The 19,112-nt window shown below is 42.6% G+C and overlaps 2 protein-coding genes across 12 annotated transcripts in view; one reads left to right on the top strand and one right to left on the bottom strand.

Moving 5' to 3' along the window:
* The first annotated feature begins 131 nt into the window (after positions 1–131).
* On the top strand, positions 132–3,307 carry LOC108117483 (solute carrier family 23 member 2). The gene is given in 5 exon segments (XM_017229955.2): positions 132–264; positions 1,206–1,763; positions 1,765–1,826; positions 2,097–2,613; positions 2,666–3,307. Coding segments are annotated over 5 exon segments (1,728 nt in total). The 5' UTR covers positions 132–225; the 3' UTR covers positions 3,218–3,307.
* Positions 3,290–19,112, bottom strand: part of LOC108117481 (serine/threonine-protein kinase par-1) — a 49,716-nt gene continuing 33,893 nt past the window's right edge. For 4 of the 11 annotated variants that reach the window (XM_041819465.1, XM_041819464.1, XM_041819466.1 and 1 more), the window contains exons 7-16: positions 17,416–18,189; positions 16,355–16,730; positions 15,795–16,052; positions 15,593–15,721; positions 15,101–15,230; positions 14,876–15,018; positions 14,364–14,420; positions 12,421–12,539; positions 4,477–8,542; positions 3,290–4,421 (exon numbers count right to left, since the gene is read on the bottom strand). In XM_041819465.1, coding sequence (XP_041675399.1) covers positions 4,367–4,421; positions 4,477–8,542; positions 12,421–12,539; positions 14,364–14,420; positions 14,876–15,018; positions 15,101–15,230; positions 15,593–15,721; positions 15,795–16,052; positions 16,355–16,730; positions 17,416–18,189 — 6,107 coding nt within the window. In that variant the 3' untranslated portion in view covers positions 3,290–4,366. Of the gene's footprint in view, positions 4,422–4,476; positions 8,543–8,954; positions 9,981–12,420; positions 12,540–14,363; positions 14,421–14,875; positions 15,019–15,100; positions 15,231–15,592; positions 15,722–15,794; positions 16,053–16,354; positions 16,731–17,415; positions 18,190–19,112 lie in introns of those variants that run through there. The other 7 variants (XM_041819468.1, XM_017229943.2, XM_041819469.1 and 4 more) reach the window with 7 other exon arrangements.

Below are 19,112 nucleotides of genomic sequence, written 5' to 3'. Positions count from 1 at the left end.
GATTTTCTCTCATTTGCTCTTGAATTGAGTGCCCTGTTCTCTAAGAGCTGAACGATAAAACTGCCGCCTTGATTGAGCGAAATTCGACAAGTGGCTGGGCTAATAGATCTTGGCATTGAGTCTCGGGACTTTGACGCGATCGGACGTACAGCGGAATTCTTCGTTTTTTCATTTTCAGTGCTTTATGCCCAATTAGTTTATGGCGGATATAAAGTGTGTGCTCTTATGATCATGGAGCTAAATAATGTTACCGTCGAGGACGGCGTAAGTCAAAAGTTTCTTTGCATAACACAGTTTTTTTTTGTGTTTTGGTAAACGCGTGGTTTTATGTAAGAGAAATTCTCCCAATTGCTACCGATCTATGCTGTTCCGTATTTTGATTTTTATCAGTTCTGTTTTGTGCATCCAATTTCTCGCTTAATTCTTTATCATGCTGTGTTGTCAATACATGGGGATTGAGTGGGATAAAATATTGGAGATAACACCCAGCAATTAACAGTTCATTCAGAAATATTTTTTAAGCGATTGAAGGGGAGTGAGTTAATTGTCGGTCTACAACCATCCAAATGCCATTTGTCATATTTATGCGGCGCAAGCCTTTCAGTCAACAATGTTGAAGTCGACAACACAGTGATTTATTAACTACTTCAGCTCATCAGCTATTAATTTATGGTCTGATTAAAATTACCGATCTAAACAAGCTGAGAAAAACCGGCGTCCAATGATCTCCGCACTGATACTCACGCTCAATTAATCACGATTGGCGACCAAAGCCGTCACTCAAACTCGGCTAAGATTAAATTCCTCCTCCCTCCATGGGACATTTTAAGCCATAAAGTTATGTAAATAAATTCAAAATTTTAATTACATTTCTCATAAATAAAACAATGAAATATCCGCACTCTGCAATTACACAATAAAAACTGAGAATATCTTAATGCCTGATACTAAAAGGTACTCATTAACATAAACAAATACAAAATTTACATTAATAAAATATAATTACACTGTTCAACAGTATTTTTATTATTTTAACTTGAAAAGGTTTGCTCATTAAATTTTCGCATAATGCAAATGAAAATGTTTCCCTATACACCCACGAGAGAGACCATTACAAAATAAGATTATTTAAATTAAAAACTTATGATTTTTTGATCAGTGTTTAATAAAGGTTTGTTATATTTTGCACTTTTATTAATACACAGGTTGATGCGTCCAAATCTCACACTCAAGCAGCTAACACGCCTCCGAATAATGAAAAGGCCAAGCCGCAACTGCTCTACGCCATTAATGACAATCCCCCATGGTATCTCAGCATCTTCCTTGCATTCCAGCATTACCTGACCATGATCGGAGCCATTGTCTCCATACCCTTTATCTTAACGCCGGCATTGTGCATGTCGGATGAGGACGCGAACCGTGGCATCATCATCTCTACCATGATCTTTGTCACTGGCATCGTAACTTACTTCCAGGCCACATGGGGCGTTCGTCTCCCCATTGTTCAGGGTGGAACTATATCATTCTTGGTTCCAACTTTAGCCATTTTGGCTCTGCCGCAGTGGAAGTGCCCAGATCAGTCCATCATGGATGCCATGGAAGAGTCGGAAAGGGAGGAATTGTGGCAAGTGCGAATGCGAGAGCTATCCGGTGCGATTGCAGTGTCAGCAATGGTGCAAGTAGTACTGGGCTATACTGGACTGGTAGGGAAAATCCTGAAGTACGTAACTCCGCTGACCATTGTACCCACTGTGTCGCTGGTAGGGGCTCACGCTTTTCGAGCACGCAGCTGACACGGCCTCCAAGCATTGGGGAATTGCCGTAGAGTGAGTTTTACCAAACAAATTCTAGGCCTAAGTCTATAAAATGTGATTGATAACTAGAATTATTGTAATTTAATCGTTTTGATTACCTACATAAATTAAAGTTTAATCGGTGTTCGTAGAAACCTACTGACAAATGCCCATGACTAAGGCTTTAAACAATACCGGTTTGCAATCATATTTATTTTAACTAACCCAGTATATCTTATATGTATTGTATAATTTATATTATAAATATTGTAATTTTGATTTGATCATCCCATTTCTAAACAGAACCACTGGCATGCTAACGCTCTTCTCCCAAATAATGTCGAATGTTTCCGTGCCAATTTTGGCCTACCGCAAGGGTCATGGTATAGAGGTGCGCCAGTTCCAGTTGTTTCGGCTTTTTCCTGTTCTGCTGACTATTATGATAATGTGGGGTCTCTGTGGCATACTGACAGCCACCGATGTCTTTCCTCCATCGCATCCTTCTCGAACAGATGTTCGATTGAATGTACTGACTAGCGCAAAGTGGTTCTATGTACCGTATCCAGGACAGTTTGGATGGCCTTCGGTGACACTGTCTGGCGTACTGGGGATGTTAGCCGGAGTATTAGCCTGCACGGTGGAGTCACTCAGTTATTATCCCACGGTGTCACAGATGTCCGGTGCCCATTCGCCTCCGCTTCATGCAATCAATAGAGGAATCGGAACAGAAGGATTGGGCACAGTCCTTGCGGGACTTTGGGGGGCTGGAAATGGAACAAATACCTTTGGAGAGAATGTTGGTGCAATCGGGGTCACCAAGGTAAGACGAAGCATAGTTTACGTTGACAGAAGCATTAATCTTTCCTTTTTAGATCGGATCACGTCGTGTAATCCAGTGGGCAGCTTTGATAATGGTACTCCAAGGAGTAATTGGCAAATTTGGGGCCATATTTATCCTTATTCCCGACTCCGTGGTGGGCGGGATCTTCTGCGTGATGTTTGGAATGATAATAGCCTTTGGCCTGTCTACGCTGCAATATGTGGATCTGCGATCCGCAAGGAATCTGTATATACTGGGACTATCCATATTTTTCCCGATGGTATTGTGTCGCTGGATGCAGAAGAACCCTGGAGCTATTGACACTGGAAACAAAACTGTAGACTCCACTTTGTCGGTGCTTCTGGGCACAACGATTCTGGTGGGCGGAGTTTTGGGATGCTTCCTAGACAATGTGATACCGGGAACACCGGCGGAGCGAGGTCTAATCGACTGGGCAAATGAGATGCCCCTGGGCGATGATAATATCAATGATGGCACAGCCACCGACTATGATTTTCCATTTGGCATGGATGCAATTCGCCGATGGAAGTGGACATACTATATACCCTTTATGCCAACTTACAAGCTTCAGAAGCAAAGTTAATCACGGGGGTCATTAATCGGATTACTCAAATTACAGCCGTGTGAGAAGATGCAAATAATAATAACCATTTAATTGGTGGTTCAGTTTTTATTTATTTTTAGAAAACATTTCTCGTGCTCACGCTCTAATTACAATTTGAACTTCGAATTCGGATTCTACCCAAAACTCTAGATCTATTACTTTTTATTTCGTGTTTTTTGTTGTTGTTAATTTGCTTTGTTAAATTCGCTTATTATTTGTTGATACTTTTACCTAACACTCTCTCTCCAATTTCGCTCGCAGTTCGCATATTTTCTATTATTTCGCAATAACATCAATAGTCCTAGCAAACGAAAGTTGTCCCTATTTAAAAACTATTCAAATCTCGAAAACAATCCATCAGTTCTGTATAATTCAAAAAAATTTTTTGTTAAAATTATTTCATAGAAATTTTAACGCATTTTCGGCGCGAGGTATCCTCACAAAAATAGCATAGAAAATACATATACATATATTGTGAAACACGTCTCTCATTTACTTCCGTTTCCGTTCCGTTTCTCTCCCTCATTCTATTTCCGCTTTCGTTTCGCTTACACACTTACAGATTAAAATCAACGTTTTAATGCTATTGGCTAAATCTAAAAACGCCGAAGGAACCAAGGCACAATCATTTGAAAATCGTATATATGCATATGTGCATTATTGAGTCACGATCTATGGCTGAAACTCCGCTATATCCGAACTACAACAAACCTACGACTAGAGGCAGCGTCCAAAAGTCTGCACTAGAGTATAACTTTGGCTAAGTTACATAAAAAATTATCAAAAATCTCTAAGCCTAAGTAGATTTAGGTATTTGGTATTTGGTATATAGTATTGGGTGTCTGGGAACGGATCTTAAGGAGCCTCGAGGCCAGTCTAGAACTTGTGCTGCTCGTTGTGGTGGTGATGATGATGGTGGCCAGATTGCTGGGCTTGAATGGGGGCAGGCTGTAGCTGTTGCTTCTTGGCGCCGCCGCTGCTGGCACGCGAGGACGACGAGGAGGCGGTGGTGTTGGGTGGCGTGCTCATGGCCTGGCCATGTCCGTGCCCAATTCCGTGGCCGGGACTCGTCTTCTTCCGTTTGGAGTAGTAGCAGAAGATGCAGAAGCCATTCTGCGGTGTGGAACATCAAATGTTTGTCGGACTGCGAGTGGCCGAGGAAGTGCGGTAACGCGATCCAGAGCTGGAAAACAAATTAAATGGTTATTGCGAATCTTCTGGAGAATCTGTCTTCTCACCGTGAAATGCTGGAGGTATAATCTCTGACAGGTGTCCTTGCTTCTCTCCTCTGATAGGAAACTCCTTCGCCGCTCCGGCTGGTACTTGTGGTTGGTGGCTCTAGCAGGGACATTGTTCGATGATCATAAGGTCGAATAGATCTCCTACCCAGGGTGGCATAGCCATCCAGGTGACTGCTACCTGCTGCACTGCTTCCGCTGGTGGCAGTGGGCAGGCTACCATTAAGCGTATACGATGACCTGCGCTTGGGATTGTACGTGTTGTAATAGCCACTGGCAATGGCTCCGTTACTCGGACTCGAACTGGAGGAGCTCTTGTATCGCATGGGCACCGAACTATAATCGGGGGTCTCATACCTTTTGCTGAGGAACGAGGGCGAGGTATTTCTAATGTCATTCAAGCTCTTCCTTGGCTTGCTGGTGGCTCCCGCAGACGATGCAGAATAATCCATGGTTGACCGGTATACCGGAGGTTTGAGTTCTGTTCCCACGGGACTAAGCTTCAGGGGTCTAAAGAACTGTTGGGCTATATCCGGTGAATGAGCCCTTGGTGGCGGTTCCAGGTCTGGAGCATGCAGCTTGTGACTGGAACGTGCCTTAACCGCCGCCTGTTGCTCTCGATAGTAATCCCTTACTGCCGAAGGACCCACTATGCTGCTGGTGCGTCGTGGTTTCTTTTGCTCATTGAAACGGCTATAGAAGCTGCGACGCTTGATCCTGTCGATCACACTCTCGTTGGGATCAGAGCTCTCAGAGCAGCGTGTGGGTGAGGACAAGGAAGCTCTAGACAATCGAGAAACCGTGGGCGAGGGTGTGGCATGCAACATGTAATTGTCCTCGGAGCAGATGGACCAATTGTCAAAATACAATTCCGGCTCTTCGGTGGGCGACAGGAACGTCGAGGTTGAGGCGCAATCATCCTGGTAGCTTCTCGAATCTGAGGAGTAGTTGGCAATGTTCTCGAAGGAGGGCGTCAACAGCGGGTTATTCCGGTTGATTTCATGAGCCGATGAGGTTCTGTAGCCAGACGTTTGCGAGCTGCAATTATTATTGGTATTCGTTGAGTTATTGTTGGTGGCATTTTCCACGGACTGCTGGCTGGAGCTATTGTTGGAACTGGCACTCTTTATGGCTCCTGGATAGGGTGGTAAATTCGAGTAAATTCCCATTCCCAGTCCACCGTTTCCATTAAGCAAAGCTGGATTTGTCTTGGATCCTCGGTAACTACTTCCGCTTGTGGTGGTTGTGGTTGCGGTGGTCACTGAGCTTGGAGCTCCACTGCCAGTTATATTGGCGCTAGCCAAATCGAGCATCAGCCCTTTCCGCTTCTCCTTGCTGCTTGTGGTCGACGTGTTGGCTGCAGCACTGCTGGGAGTCGGGTTCTGTCCTTTGTTTTGCCGACAATCTGGACAGGCTGTCTCGCAGTTGCAGTTTTCCTCACCAGCTGGCGTTGAAGTAGTCTTGACCTTTGTGCTCTTTACCACATTCTGATAGATGGGTGACGTTGGTAGCGAAGTATCCAAGACTCGATCCTGCTCCTCGCGCACCTGTCGTTCAATGTTGCTAGTGGATCGTGTGCTCCTGACCCGACGTTGCTCACTGCTTTCCCTGTCGAAGCGGCGTAACAGCCCACCGAACATCTTATTCACGGCTCCACTTTGTTTTCCTTGATGTTCTTGGGATCCTGCATGTAGCTCTTCCACACTGGCTGCTCGTTTGGGACTTACTCGTCCATTGGGTTGTGATCTGGGTACGGATCTCTCCCTCAAGGAGCGTAGCATGGTATCAAAGCGCGATCGCTTATCCACCCGTTTGTCTTCGGTGGCTCCAAGCTCTACAGATTTCTCTGTATCTAAAATTTTCTTCTTGTATTTCTCTGGAGAACTGCGTTCTTCGGGGGATCCTTGCTTTTGGGTGCAGGCCAAAGCTGCTGCGGTTCCAGTAGAGCTAGCTTTCTTCTCCTTACTCATCGCAGAGTCCCGCAATTTCTCAAACTTTTGGCCCAAAGCGTAGAGCAAGCCCTTACTAGGTTTCTTTTCCGGAGACTTGGCTTTGATCACCGGACTTGACTCCTTGGAGCTATCTGCTGGTGTATTGTTTGCTGTGGTGGTTGCTGTTGTGGTTGGTGTGGTTGGCGTCACTGGTGTGGGTGGCATTAGCTTGGACTTCTTCGACACCTTAATGATCTTCTTAATAGTTGTGGGTCGCGAATCGCTGGAAGAGGATGCCGTATCTTTGGGATCTGTCACGGTGGACATGGTTCCAGTTGGCGTGGCTGATAGTGATTTTTCCTCCGAAGTGGATTTGGAACTAGTTGGAGTTGCCATAACTGAGGGAGTTTGAATAGCTTCCGTTATTGTCGGTATAGCCACTCCACTTCGGGTTACTTTACGCAGATCTTTGGGGGTGGCCAATTTGGTCGCCGGATAACTTTTGGGCCTCATCAGACGGCTTTCTCGAGGAGCAGGCTCTGCCGCGGATTCATTGGTGAGACCAGAAGGCAACTTGCTGGGTAATTTGCTGGGTAGAAGTGAGGCAGTCGGCTCTGGAAGGTCTGTGGAGGACTTGAGGCTCAATCCAAGATCTTTCATGGGGTACGACTTGGGTCTCTTTAATTTGGTTTCCTTGGGAGCAGAGCTAGCCAGATCAGCATTCTCCGAACCAGCTGCCTTAGAGATATCATCTGATTTCTTAACCACCTTCTTTACTTTCCTCACCAAAGTGGTTGTAGTTGAGGTAGTCGTGGAAGAGATTTTCGATGCTTCTGGCTCATTTGCTGTAGATTCTTTGGGTTTAAACTTTTTAACCTTTTTTATGGTTGAGGTCTCTTCGGTTTTCTCAGATTCCTGCGTCTGTTCATGTTGGGTTCTTACAGCTGATAGGAGCTGCAATTCCTGGAGTATCTTATCCGCCAGTTCATGTTTGTCAAGTTCTGTTTCCAGTTCCCGAGCCCTGGAAGTACTGCGTTGCCTTGATGTTGATGTTTTGATAGGTTCCTGAACCTGTCCATTTGATTCGGCGTCGGTAAAAAGCTCCATGCTTTTATTCCGTGAATGCCTAATGGATGATCTGATGGGTGCAGTTTCTAAAGGCTGCTCTGTCTGTTCCACATTGGGTAAACTGTGCTTGCGACGCCTCAAGTCCTGTGTCTGCGTCTGCTCCTGATCCTGGCGATCAATGGATTTTTCACGAATTTCCCTAAGCATGCTTTGGGTTTCCCGCTCCTTGGGTTCATCAAAGAAATCGGGACGCAAAAAACGGGAAATTCGACGTTGCGAAGACCGACCAACCCTCAGGGAACTGCTGCCTTCAGTGGCAGCAACTTGTGGCAACTGAGGTGGAGGTGAAAGACATCCGCTCGGTGGTCGTCCCAGTCCACCACTATAACGCTTCTCCGGCGCGTCCTTTGATGCCATCGATGGACTCACATTGCTGGACTTGCTCAGGTATGGCGAGTAGTATTTGTACTTCTCGCTGATGTCGCTGGTATAGGTGCTGCTGCTGCAAAGGGAGGATTTGCCATAGTCATCTCGGCAGACACTGCTACTTCGGCTTTTAGTCGTTTGGCTGGCTCGGCTCTCGGCATCCTGTCCAGAAGTTTGCGCGGGCGCCTGACTGCGACTAAGGCTCCGCCTGTAAATGGCTGTACTGGCAGAAGTTGTCTTGGGCGCATCTGTGAGTGGTTTAGTTTTAAAATCCGATAACTCCTCTTGCTGACTTTGCTCTGGCTGGTAACCCCTTCCGCCGCTCTGACTACGCTTGTAAACCTTTGGAGTGGAGGAACTACTGGGTGCACTGGTCTGAACGCTCAGGGTGCGAGATAACTTCCGAGCTTGGGTGGGCGGCAGCTTGGCCAGCAGTTGCTCTTGAAAACACTTGGGCAATCCAGGAGTTATGCTGGACAAGGTTTCCAAGTCCTTTTTGCTAAGACGCAGCCGCGAAAGATCCAGATCAGCCAAATCCAAAGGCTCCTCATTGTTCTCCGTGACCTTTGATGCTCCCGCGGTGGAACCCTTTTCACCTTGGGCAGGAGCTGAGCTAGGTTTAGCCTTGCCTTGATGATGACCTGTGAATAGGTTAAATGGCATAGAAATCATGAAAATATGTGCGTGAGATACGAAAAAAGAATACAAACTTTTAGATGATTGAAAAAGTATTCCACTTACTTGCCAAATGAACTGATTTATTTCAATAATTCAGATTTACTTACATGTCGATCACAATGATTGACTGATTGATTGACTGCCCCACACATCATTCAGCCCCAGAGAGTTCTGAAAACTGTTCTCGTTTTCTCGTTTTGGCAACCAAAAGAATTACTTTCCAGAGACGCAATCAAAGCAGGGAAGCTTTAACTCGAACACTTAACAAACTTGCAGGATTCGGGATAGCAATTATCCAACAAAGGTTAAACAAAATCATTAAAGATACATAACTGGGATTAGCTCACGTGCAGGAAACGAATAAACAACGGGCAGTAACAATTTGGATTTCATGTTTTATTTCACTTGGTGTATAAAAAATAGTTTCATATTTTAATGCTTTCCACAGATTAATCGTTTAGTTTCGGTTATCAGTTATGGGTTTTCAGTTTGTTTACGTCTTCATCCGTTTTTAGTATTAGGTATTAAGTTAAAGTATTGCTTAATTGGTATGCTTGAAGCTTTTGCGCTAGAGGAATGCTTGACTGAGGCGAATGGAGTTGAGTAAAAATGACTTGAGTATGAGTAACTCGTTGACGTTTAAAATTAATTTTAAAATCAAAATCACAAATAATACAATATGACTTGTACTTTGGGGAATGTTGTGCTTCTTACTGTTGCCTCAAAAATTACATGGTTTTCGATTCAAATTTAAAAATATATATTTATATATATAATAAAATTTAAAAGGCGAATTCCATCAGCTCCGCTAGGATTTAATTAAAAAGTTTTTCAATTAATTTGCACTAAACGAATTTTTGCCTTCAAAATGACAAAAACATAGAAATTTTAAAAGCTTCAGTTTAAACAATAAACAGATATGCAAATCGAATTTTGGCAACATAAAAAAATGGAACTTGGTTTTGGGCAGTCTAAAATAAAAAGCAGCACCACCCACACACAGGTCACACCCACCAACCAAATAACTTGGCCTTTATGGCTGCTTCCTTGGACTGGCGGTTGGGGTGGTGGTGATGGTGGTGGTGGTGCTGCTTGTGGTTTTAGTCAGCTTGGGTGTGGTTGCGGATATTATGGCCGCGCTGGCCGGGATGACTGGTTGACTGGATGGTGGTCTGGTCCTGCCGTTGGCGTTGGCGTTACTGCTGCTACTGTTGGTGGTGGTCGTGGTGGTTATTGTTAGCTGCTTCGGAACGCCGGCAACGGCAACGGCCACTGTTTTGGCCGTGGTCGTGGCGGTGGCAAAATGGCCCGGATGCGATTTGGTGGCAGTACTGAACGGACTCTGGTTAATGGTTATAACATGCTTTGTGGGCGTGGTAGTAGTTAAAGTAGTTAAACCAACTGTAAACGAAAGTAAGTACAAAACGTGTGTAAACGGCCAATAATAAAATCATTATTCGTAATACATAAAAAATCATTGGCTGGTGGTGATGGTGGATTACAAATCACTCGAGTAACGCTCTAACTACGTCTACGATTTGCGAGATAGATGATGATATATATATACTTTGGGTTAGGGTTTATTCTACGGTATGGAATGATGATGAACGTAATAAGTTCGATTAGTAGCTGAGAGAGAGAGAGAGAGTTTCAGTTCTGTACATTATCGTATTCAAAGTTTTGGACATTTTTTCTTCAACTTTTTCTTGGTTTTGCTCCATCAACTAAGTTTCACATCAAAAAGAGATTGTCGTTGGGTTTAATATTACAAATTACTTGGTTAAAGATTTATCCAAAAAAAGCCCAGAACTCAGAAATTTGTTTTTGTTTTTCTCTTCTTTTTTTTTTTTAAATATATATAAACAAATTTTGTCTTTTGGAAACATAATTTTTTAGTGCCAAGTTAGTTGTTTGTTGGTTTGGTTTTTTAGCTTGCTTGTTGGCGGTTTTTGGTTTTTTTTTAATTTAACAGCGTGGACAGAGTAAAGACTACATTGAGAAGCTTTGGGTGTATTGGTTGGTTGGCTGGTGCGCATGTATTTGTATTTGCAGGTGTGTGTGTGTGTGCGTGTGAGCTTAGTGGTGTTAAACAAATAAATTTTCTTGTACAACACAAAATTTTGGTTTTAATTTCGATTACTTATTATTCGCTTGGTGTTTTAATTTTCTTTTTGGCATTTTCAGGCTTTAATTTTGTTTGTTTGTAACTAATAAAAAACATTGAAAAAAGAAAAAGAAGAACTGGGAAACTCAACTTGAAACTTTGTCTTTGGTTTTTGGGTTAGCGCATTAGAAAACTTGTAGTTTGTTTTGTTTGTTGTTGGTGAGGGATATATATTTAGATATATATATATATATAAATATGTATTCAAACAAGTTGGTAAAACTAAAACAAATTTAAGGTAGCGGGGCCATTTGCATAAAAAACTGTACAACAAGTAAATTTACCAAAGAAAATATGTATATATAGAGATCGAACAATTCTTTTGGTTGCGAAAACAAAATCTCATTGGTCACCACAAATAAAATAACAAAAGGTTTTGTCTTCTTTCGTTTTGGATTGTTTTCTCATTTATTATTAATATTATGATGATTATTATTATTATTATTATTATTGTCATCTATGTTGTTGTTCTCACTGCAAAATGTTGTAAACTTATTAGGTGTTGGTATCATTCGCTTTAGTTTATTTCATTGTTAACATTAAGTACAATCTCCTCGGTTCGCCATTAACATTTTCATCATCTCATTTCGAATAACGTTTGGGTCAAGGGTTATAAGCCTGATTCGGGTTCGCCATAGATGAGCGTATCTATATAAATATATATATTGTATATAGGTAACTGCGCTGCTATACAGAACTTTGAATACGATTTGATTACACTTTTTCTTTTTATTGACTTAACAAATTCTTGGCTTTTTCTCCATTGCTTTTCCTTTTAGCATGGTAACTTTATTTTCATCATCATTGCATGAGTGCAGAACAAAAATTTGAAAGGCAAATCATAATAGGGGTAAATAATAATAATAAATAAATAAATAGTGCATAAGTTAAGGTGGGAAGTGGGGTGGTTCTTTTGTTTTTATCCTTCTCTTCTTCTTCTGTTTGAGCAATAAATATATAGATTGTGGTTTTGGAAGCGTCAGCGGCATTAAGGGTTAATAACAAAAGATAGGTGCTCTAAGACAGACAGCATTTAGATATATAGATAGTTCACTGGATAGATATAGATATAGTTATAGATATAGAGTGAATATTGTATTGATAGAGTTTGAATTATGCTATTAAGAACTGTGCGCGCACACAAAACAGTAAATCAAATAAAATAAATATAGTCTTGAACGGAAATTATGGTTTTGTCATTGTTTAAGTATTAATTGGCATTTTCACTTGATAATTACAGTAGACACTTATGATTAATTGTTGTGTTTTTTGTTTGATTTGATTTTTTTGGCTATTGGTTGTGGTTGTGGGGACAATATATATGGTTTAGACTAATTAGACAAGGTAATTCACATGATCAATGATCTGTGATCTGTGTTCATTTGTTGGTTTTGTTTTGTTTTGTTTGGTTTAGCAGACATCAAAAACTACTTGAAATAAAACAGGTTTAAGTATACGATATACGCATGAATTGAAATTGAAAGTATTCTTATTTACGTAGCATACGTTGCAGCGCATTTCTTTAGCTCTACATTTGTTTTTCTCTTTTCTTGTTTTTTTGTTTTTCTTTCTTTTTTTTTTTTTGTCTGTGTGGCTTCATCGTCGCTACATCGGCTCTGATTGGGCGTGTCTCACTCTACTGATCTAGGTATTTACTCTTTATTCTGTGATATTCACCTCTTGGCAGCGTGGCGCCCGTACGCGAGAACATCGATTCCATGTCACTGCCCAGATCCCGGGACATGCTGTGCCGCCACGGAGCTCCCAGTCCGCTGCTATTGCTGCTGTTCAGGCGGCTGTGAAGGATATCAAGATCAAGATAAAACGGTTGGACACCGGTGAGAACAATGCATTTGCGATTTGCGTTGCGTTTATCGAACGTTTAGCCGAGGGACTTGCACATTACACACGGTACGGTACATCTTTGCCAACTTACAGGCAACATTTGGGGGCATGGAAGTGGCCCAACCATCGACGCATCCGCTCCGTAATGTTCAAGACCCTCAGCCAGCGCTCTCCGCACCTGGAAACAGGAGCAGGAGAAGGTGAAAGACATAGCTTGGATTGTAGGCGGGATGAATGGAATGCGGTTTGATTGTGCGATGCGAAAGTAAGTTTTGAATTTGCTTTAAGAAGCAGCAAGATCAGTGTGTTTCCAAACAAAATTTGATAGATATATTTTTAAAATACGAGGTGTGTTCAAAAAGTAAGGTGACTTTTCAAATTTCGCGGGCAACATATTTTCGATTATCGATTTTTTTGTTTTGTTATATTGGTACACTCTTCCCTAACATCTGTACCAAGTTTCAATGGAACATCCTCTTTTGTTTGGTTGTGAGAGGCGTAAAGTTACAAGTTATTTTGCGAGCTCGGCGATTTTTTGCTATCGAAAAATATGGATCAAAGGATTTGCATCAAATTTTGTGTAAAAAATAAAATTAAGTGCTCTGAAACACTTGAAATGTTGACAGTGGCATACGGTGAAACTGTTCTGAGTAAAAAAAATGTGTACAAGTGGTACAAACTCTTCCAAGATGGCCGGGAAGATGCCAATGACCAGCCTCGCTCTGGACGCCCAAGCACGTCAACAACTGATGAAAACGTTCAAGCAGTGACGAAAATTGTTTTGGAAAATCGTCGAATCACTATCAGAGAAGTTGCGAAGATGTCGGTATATCGCTTGGCTCGTGCCATGAAATTTTTCAAACGTTTTGGGTATGAGTCGTGTGTCAGCGAAGTTTGTTCCGAAATTGCTGAATTTTGACCAAAAGAACCGTCGCATGAGCATCGCTCAAGAGCTGTTGAATGACGTCAACGACGACCCAGATTTACTCAAAAGGGTCATAACTGGTGACGAATCATGGGTATATGGTTATGATATCGAAACCAAAGCCCAATCGTCCCAATGGAAGAGCCCAGGCGAGCCAAGACCGAAAAAAGCACGCCAAGTTCGATCAAATGTCAAAGTTTTGATCACTGTTTTCTTCGATTACCATGGCGTGGTGCATCAGGAGTTCTTACCATATGGTCGTACGGTCAATAAACAGTATTATCTGGAAGTTAAGCGCCGTTTGCGAGAAGCAATACGAAAAAACGTCCAGAATTGTGGAAAAACAATTCATGGCTTTTGCATCACGATAATGCCCCTGCTCACTCATCTTTGCTTGTGGAGATTTTTGGCCAAAAACAACACCACAATAATGCCTCAGCCACCATATTCACCGGATTTGGCCCCATGTGACTTTTTCTTGTTCCCAAAACTGAAGAGACCTATGAAAGGACGGAGATTTGCAACGATTGAAGAGATAAAGACTGCATCGCTGCAAGAGCTCAAGGCTATACCGAAAAGTGCTTATGGGAAGTGCTTTGAGGATTGGAAAAACCGTTGGCATAAGTGTATTGTATCTGAGGGGGATTACTTTGAAGGGGACAACATAAATATTGATAAATAAATTAATAGTTTTTCTTGAAAATACAAAGTCACCTTACTTTTTGAACACACATCGTATCTTTTAAAAACTATTTAAATAATAAAATTGTTTTCAAAACACACTGCCCTTTTAGCATAGGGTTGTAAGGTCTCAATTAGTTAGAAAGCCGTATCGAGCCTTTATACTTACACTTTCTTCTTCTCGACCGTTTCGCTATACGTATAACTAACTTGAGATCTAAGCACACTTGGCGAATAATTAGTTTAAGCATGGTTGGTGAATATTTTTGTTTTTTTTTGTTTTTTAATTGTTAGATGGAAGGCATGTGGAGGGCAGCATGTAAGAAATGGACAACAAATTTATTGCAGTTAATGTTGGTGGGCGGTTTAAGCAGTTATCCAATGTTTGGGCTAGGACTTAAAGCTGAACCGTTTGCGATAAGCCAGAGTCGCAACCATTTTCAGCTCACAGAAGCCGGCTCTTAATCAAATCACTTCCAAGGGAGACAACTCCAAGGGAATTTAATGAAATTATTAACTAGAGCCAGTGCCGCGACACGTTTGCATAAGCTGACTAACTGACTGGCAGCCGGCTGGTTGGATGGATGGATGGATGGCAATCAACTTTATTTGCCACTCCAAACTCCAACTCCGGTCTACTTGAACTTCATTCCGCTGGCTTTCAAACGGGGACACACTCACCTGGCAAAGGGACTGCCCTGGCTCCAGAATGGACTATGACTTTGGGCCTGCCGTGAAATGTCCGTGAGCAGGCGACTAGAATGGCTGGGGAATCCGACAGTCAGGTCACTGTTGACGTTCAGGCGATTCGTTAGGGCCCGCACCTAGAAATCATCAGGAAAAGAGGACCCAACCATTCCCCGATGAGAGATGGGGCCATATTATGGCAAACAGATGACGTCTTACCCGCTGCAGCAAAGTCGAGAACAGATTCTCCGCCGTGAGAATCTCAAAGCCATCGTCGTCGTCATCGTCCTCCTCGTTGGAGCTTTGCGAGTCGTTGTCTTGACTAATTTTCTTGACAGGTCTTGAGCTTCTGCGGGTGTTTCAAATAGAAGAAAAAAAAGATATTCATGTAGATGAAAATAACGGAATCAAAAGAGGGTGGTAAAGTGGGTTGGGTAGAGGAAACTGTGTGAACTAGAGTCAATTTAGCAATCCACTAAAGTATTTAAGCAGTGCACTCAAAAGAAAACTTAGATATCATGAAAATATATATATAATATCTACATTTACTTAACAAATATCCTAAATTTCTGCACATATTTTGATCTGAACTGAAAACTAATTTAGTTCTCATTTTTAAGACAATTGCAATTTCTCCAAGTGAAAAGTAAATAGGAAAAGCTATTGGCAAGGGATAGGGATAAGCGGAAGTAAGGATAATGTTGGGCAAACCTTAGTCGGTGCGGAGTAAAGCGGGCCTCGTCCTCGCCGCCTCCGCTGGTGCCATCCCTGGTTATCGATGTGGTGCGCATCTTCTGGAATGGCGAGCCCTCATCGAAGCCTGCCTCGCTGAACAGTGAGCTGCATACGAAATATCAAATTCATTTCAGTAAACTGGCCAGGCCCAGGCGGAATTTAAACTTTAAAACCTTACCCAAGTCGACGCGTTGGACGCAGGCGGGTGAACGTGGATCGACTGCTGGTGGTATGGCTCGATTCGGATGGCTCCACGCTGCGCTCCCTGGGCGTAATAAAGCCACCTCCCTCGACGGCAATCGGGATGATAAACTCCCGCGGACTCTTCTTGATGGGCTGCGAGGTGCTCGTGATGGTGGCCTGGGACATGTTCGTGGCCGTGGTGGTTGCATCCGATTCGGATTCCACCGTCGACTGCCGTGACAGCGAACCGGAACTGCAAAAAAAGTCATAAAACATGCAAAATCAATCATAAGCTTATACAGGAAATCAAGGCTTTATGAAGTTGGTTGTGGACGTTTTTTTCTTTAAAGATATTTTTGGGTTTAAACTTTTTTAAGTTGTTATCCTATATCTTATTTAAAGCAAACAATCCCGAAATTAAATGCGGAGTCTAACGGAGTTTGAAGTCACCAATTTAAGTTCCATTCAACCAATTACATCGAATTTTCTTTCCGGCGGACGGAGAAAAATCGAGGAAATAAAATGCGAATTATATGCCCCTTATCCGGTACTCACCGCGTGGTTGTGTTGGAGCTTGTCCGTCCGTAGGCATGCTGCGTGGGTGGTCGCTGGATGGTGATGACATGCTCCTTGGGCTCCAGGCTAGTGGCCCTCGCCTGCAGTGTCGTCTTGATGGGACTGTAAGGGATGGGGCCCTCGCGTGGCGGGGCACTGCGCAGATCGGCCACCGGATGCTGCATCTCAGTGCTGAAACGCATCGCTGGCTGGGGTGGTGCACCTTGTTCCGGAATTCGCGGCTTGATGTCCAGTTGGACCTCCGCCTTGGCGTTGATTTTACGACGCGGCAGGGTAGCCGATTTCAGGGTAATCGAAGCCGTTGATGTCTTGACCGCTCCAGGGGGAGTCGGAGGTCCTTCGGCACCCGGAGAGGCTGTAGAGTAAAGAGTAGAATAATTACTTTAAGTTAATCTTATTGAATATTTAAACATAGTACATGGTGCAAGTGGAATAAGTAAGCAATTAAAGCATCAGTTAACAGTAAGAGAACACAAATAGTAACTTGTCATTGAGGCCAAAGGAGTGCAGTTCGAGGGTTAAGGCGCGCCTAAGTGTTTTTTGTTTTTAGGGGGTTAAGCCGAGACTACAACTACTTGAAAGTCAGAACAACAACGAGCACGAAAAACAACAACAACAACAACATCACTGCAACAACAGCAGCAGCAACAACAACGAGAACAACAACCAGACATCGAGAACAACAAACAACGACCAAAGAAATAGGAAAGCCAAAGATTTGGGTGTGATACCGGGAAAGGAAAGCCAGGACTACCAAGCCAGGATATTATGACACTGATTAACCTTGGAATCTCCCCAGAAAGCCATTCAGTGTTCATATAGCAAAGGGAGCGGAAAGAAAAACAAATAATCGAGGAACGCAACAGGAAACGGAAACGGATTGAGTGGATTGCTTCGGTCAATTTTTTTTTTGCAGGCACATATAGCACAAAGCACATGTTTTGGTTTTTTTTTTTTTTGTACGGATACGGATACGGATTCGGTTTGGTTTTTTTTTTTTTGAGGTTTTTTGGTTTTTTGGAGCCGCTGCCAAGACTTACATTTCAGCCACATAGCCGCAGGCAAGGCACATGTAGCACTGGCACTGGCATTGGTATTGAGTGTGTCTTGAGCTTGATTATGATTGAATGGTCTCGTGCGCGAATTGACATTGTAATTGACATTAGGCATCGTGTTGCAGTTGCCTAAGTTGCTGCTGCTGTTGAATCTGTTGCTGTTGTTGCTGCTGCTGCTGTTGCTGTTGTTTCCGTAGTTGTTGCTGCTGTTGGTTGCTTGGCCGGCGAAGGCGAGGGCATGGCTGGCGGCATATTGAGGCGATGGAGGTGGCGTAAACAAGGAACTTGGCTTCTGATCCTCCTGGCAACGTTGCTGATATTGCTGCTGCAGCATCTTGAATGGACTGCTCGCACTCTGAGGCGGTTGGAAAATGCTTGCCGTGCTGTAGGATGGCTGCGGTTGCCATGTAGCTGGTCTCCTTGTTTGAGTTTGACTATTTTGACTGGGCAATCCACCTCCGAAAATCCTTTGCTGTATTGTTTGCTTCGCAGCAGCCATAGCATTTGGTGATATTAGCACTGGCGGCGCCGTCTGTGGTCCCGCAATCGGTGGCGATGTTGCTTGTTGTTGTCCCGTTCCCGTTCCAGTTCCCGGCGATATTCCTCCCGTATAGCCCATAAAATTGCTGCCGCTCTGGGCACGCTTGGGTGCATTGTTAAGAGACGCACCACCCACGCCAACAGAACCACTAACACCACCCACCATGCCGTTGCCAAAGCCATTGCCGATGCCATAAAACGGTGTTGGCCTGCGTATCACTAAAATTAAGATGATGAGTCAATGAATATGATGAGCATGTGTGGGTAAAAGGGTGGGTCGATCGATTGGATAAAAAGTTGGATTACTCTCTTTATAAAATATTAAATATGTTGTAAAGATACAAGTTTAAATATTACTTCTTTTTATAACTTCATTTAAATAATGAAAAACAAGTACAAATTTATGCTTAAAATCTGAACAGCTGACTAAAATCTTTTAATTTCTTTTTTAGGATAGGAAAGTCATTCTTTAAGCTACTTATAATCAATTTTCAAAGAGCACCTATTCTGATTTTTGATATTTAAATCCATACGTATCGATCCACCCCAACGATGAGGTAGTCAGCACAAGAGAGAGCGAAAGACAAAAGACAGGTGAGTTCGGTGATGATGATGATGTTGATGATGAGTGTATTTTTTGCTTGAGGATTTTCATCATTTCTTTTTTTTTTTTTTGTATTTTTCTTTTGAATTGGCTTTGTGGACTGGCCAAGCGAAATTGCAAATTGGAAAGGAGGATTCGCTTCAAATTGTTGGTTCTTCAGATGGAGTTCGGTGAGTGTGAGCAGGAGATTATATTCCAAAAGCCAAATATAATCCATGCAGCACTCGGCTTGCAAAACGTTCACATACACATTGAAAATGGAAAGGAATTAAATATATATGCCAAAGTAAGGATAGAAAACAAGACGATAGCACCGGGTTCTTAGAGTACAAGTATACCAAGTCAAAAGTTCTTTGCATAAAAAAGTTAAATGGAATTATAGTTCAGAAAGTTCTTGGAAATGCAAAAATGTTCCATCGTTCGTGGAATAAAAACTATTAAACGATTTACGATTCATATTTATAAAATATACACAAGATTACTTGTTCTTGGTAAAATCTTTATAGTAGTTACTATCTCAAAAGGTAGAAATCTATAA

This window comes from Drosophila eugracilis, unplaced genomic scaffold (genome assembly GCF_018153835.1).
Source record: "Drosophila eugracilis isolate 14026-0451.02 unplaced genomic scaffold, ASM1815383v1 contig_75, whole genome shotgun sequence".
Classification (NCBI taxonomy): domain Eukaryota; kingdom Metazoa; phylum Arthropoda; class Insecta; order Diptera; family Drosophilidae; genus Drosophila; species Drosophila eugracilis.
The sequence above is the reverse complement of the archived record's forward strand: the minus strand, read 5'-3'. Positions and strand labels throughout refer to the sequence as shown.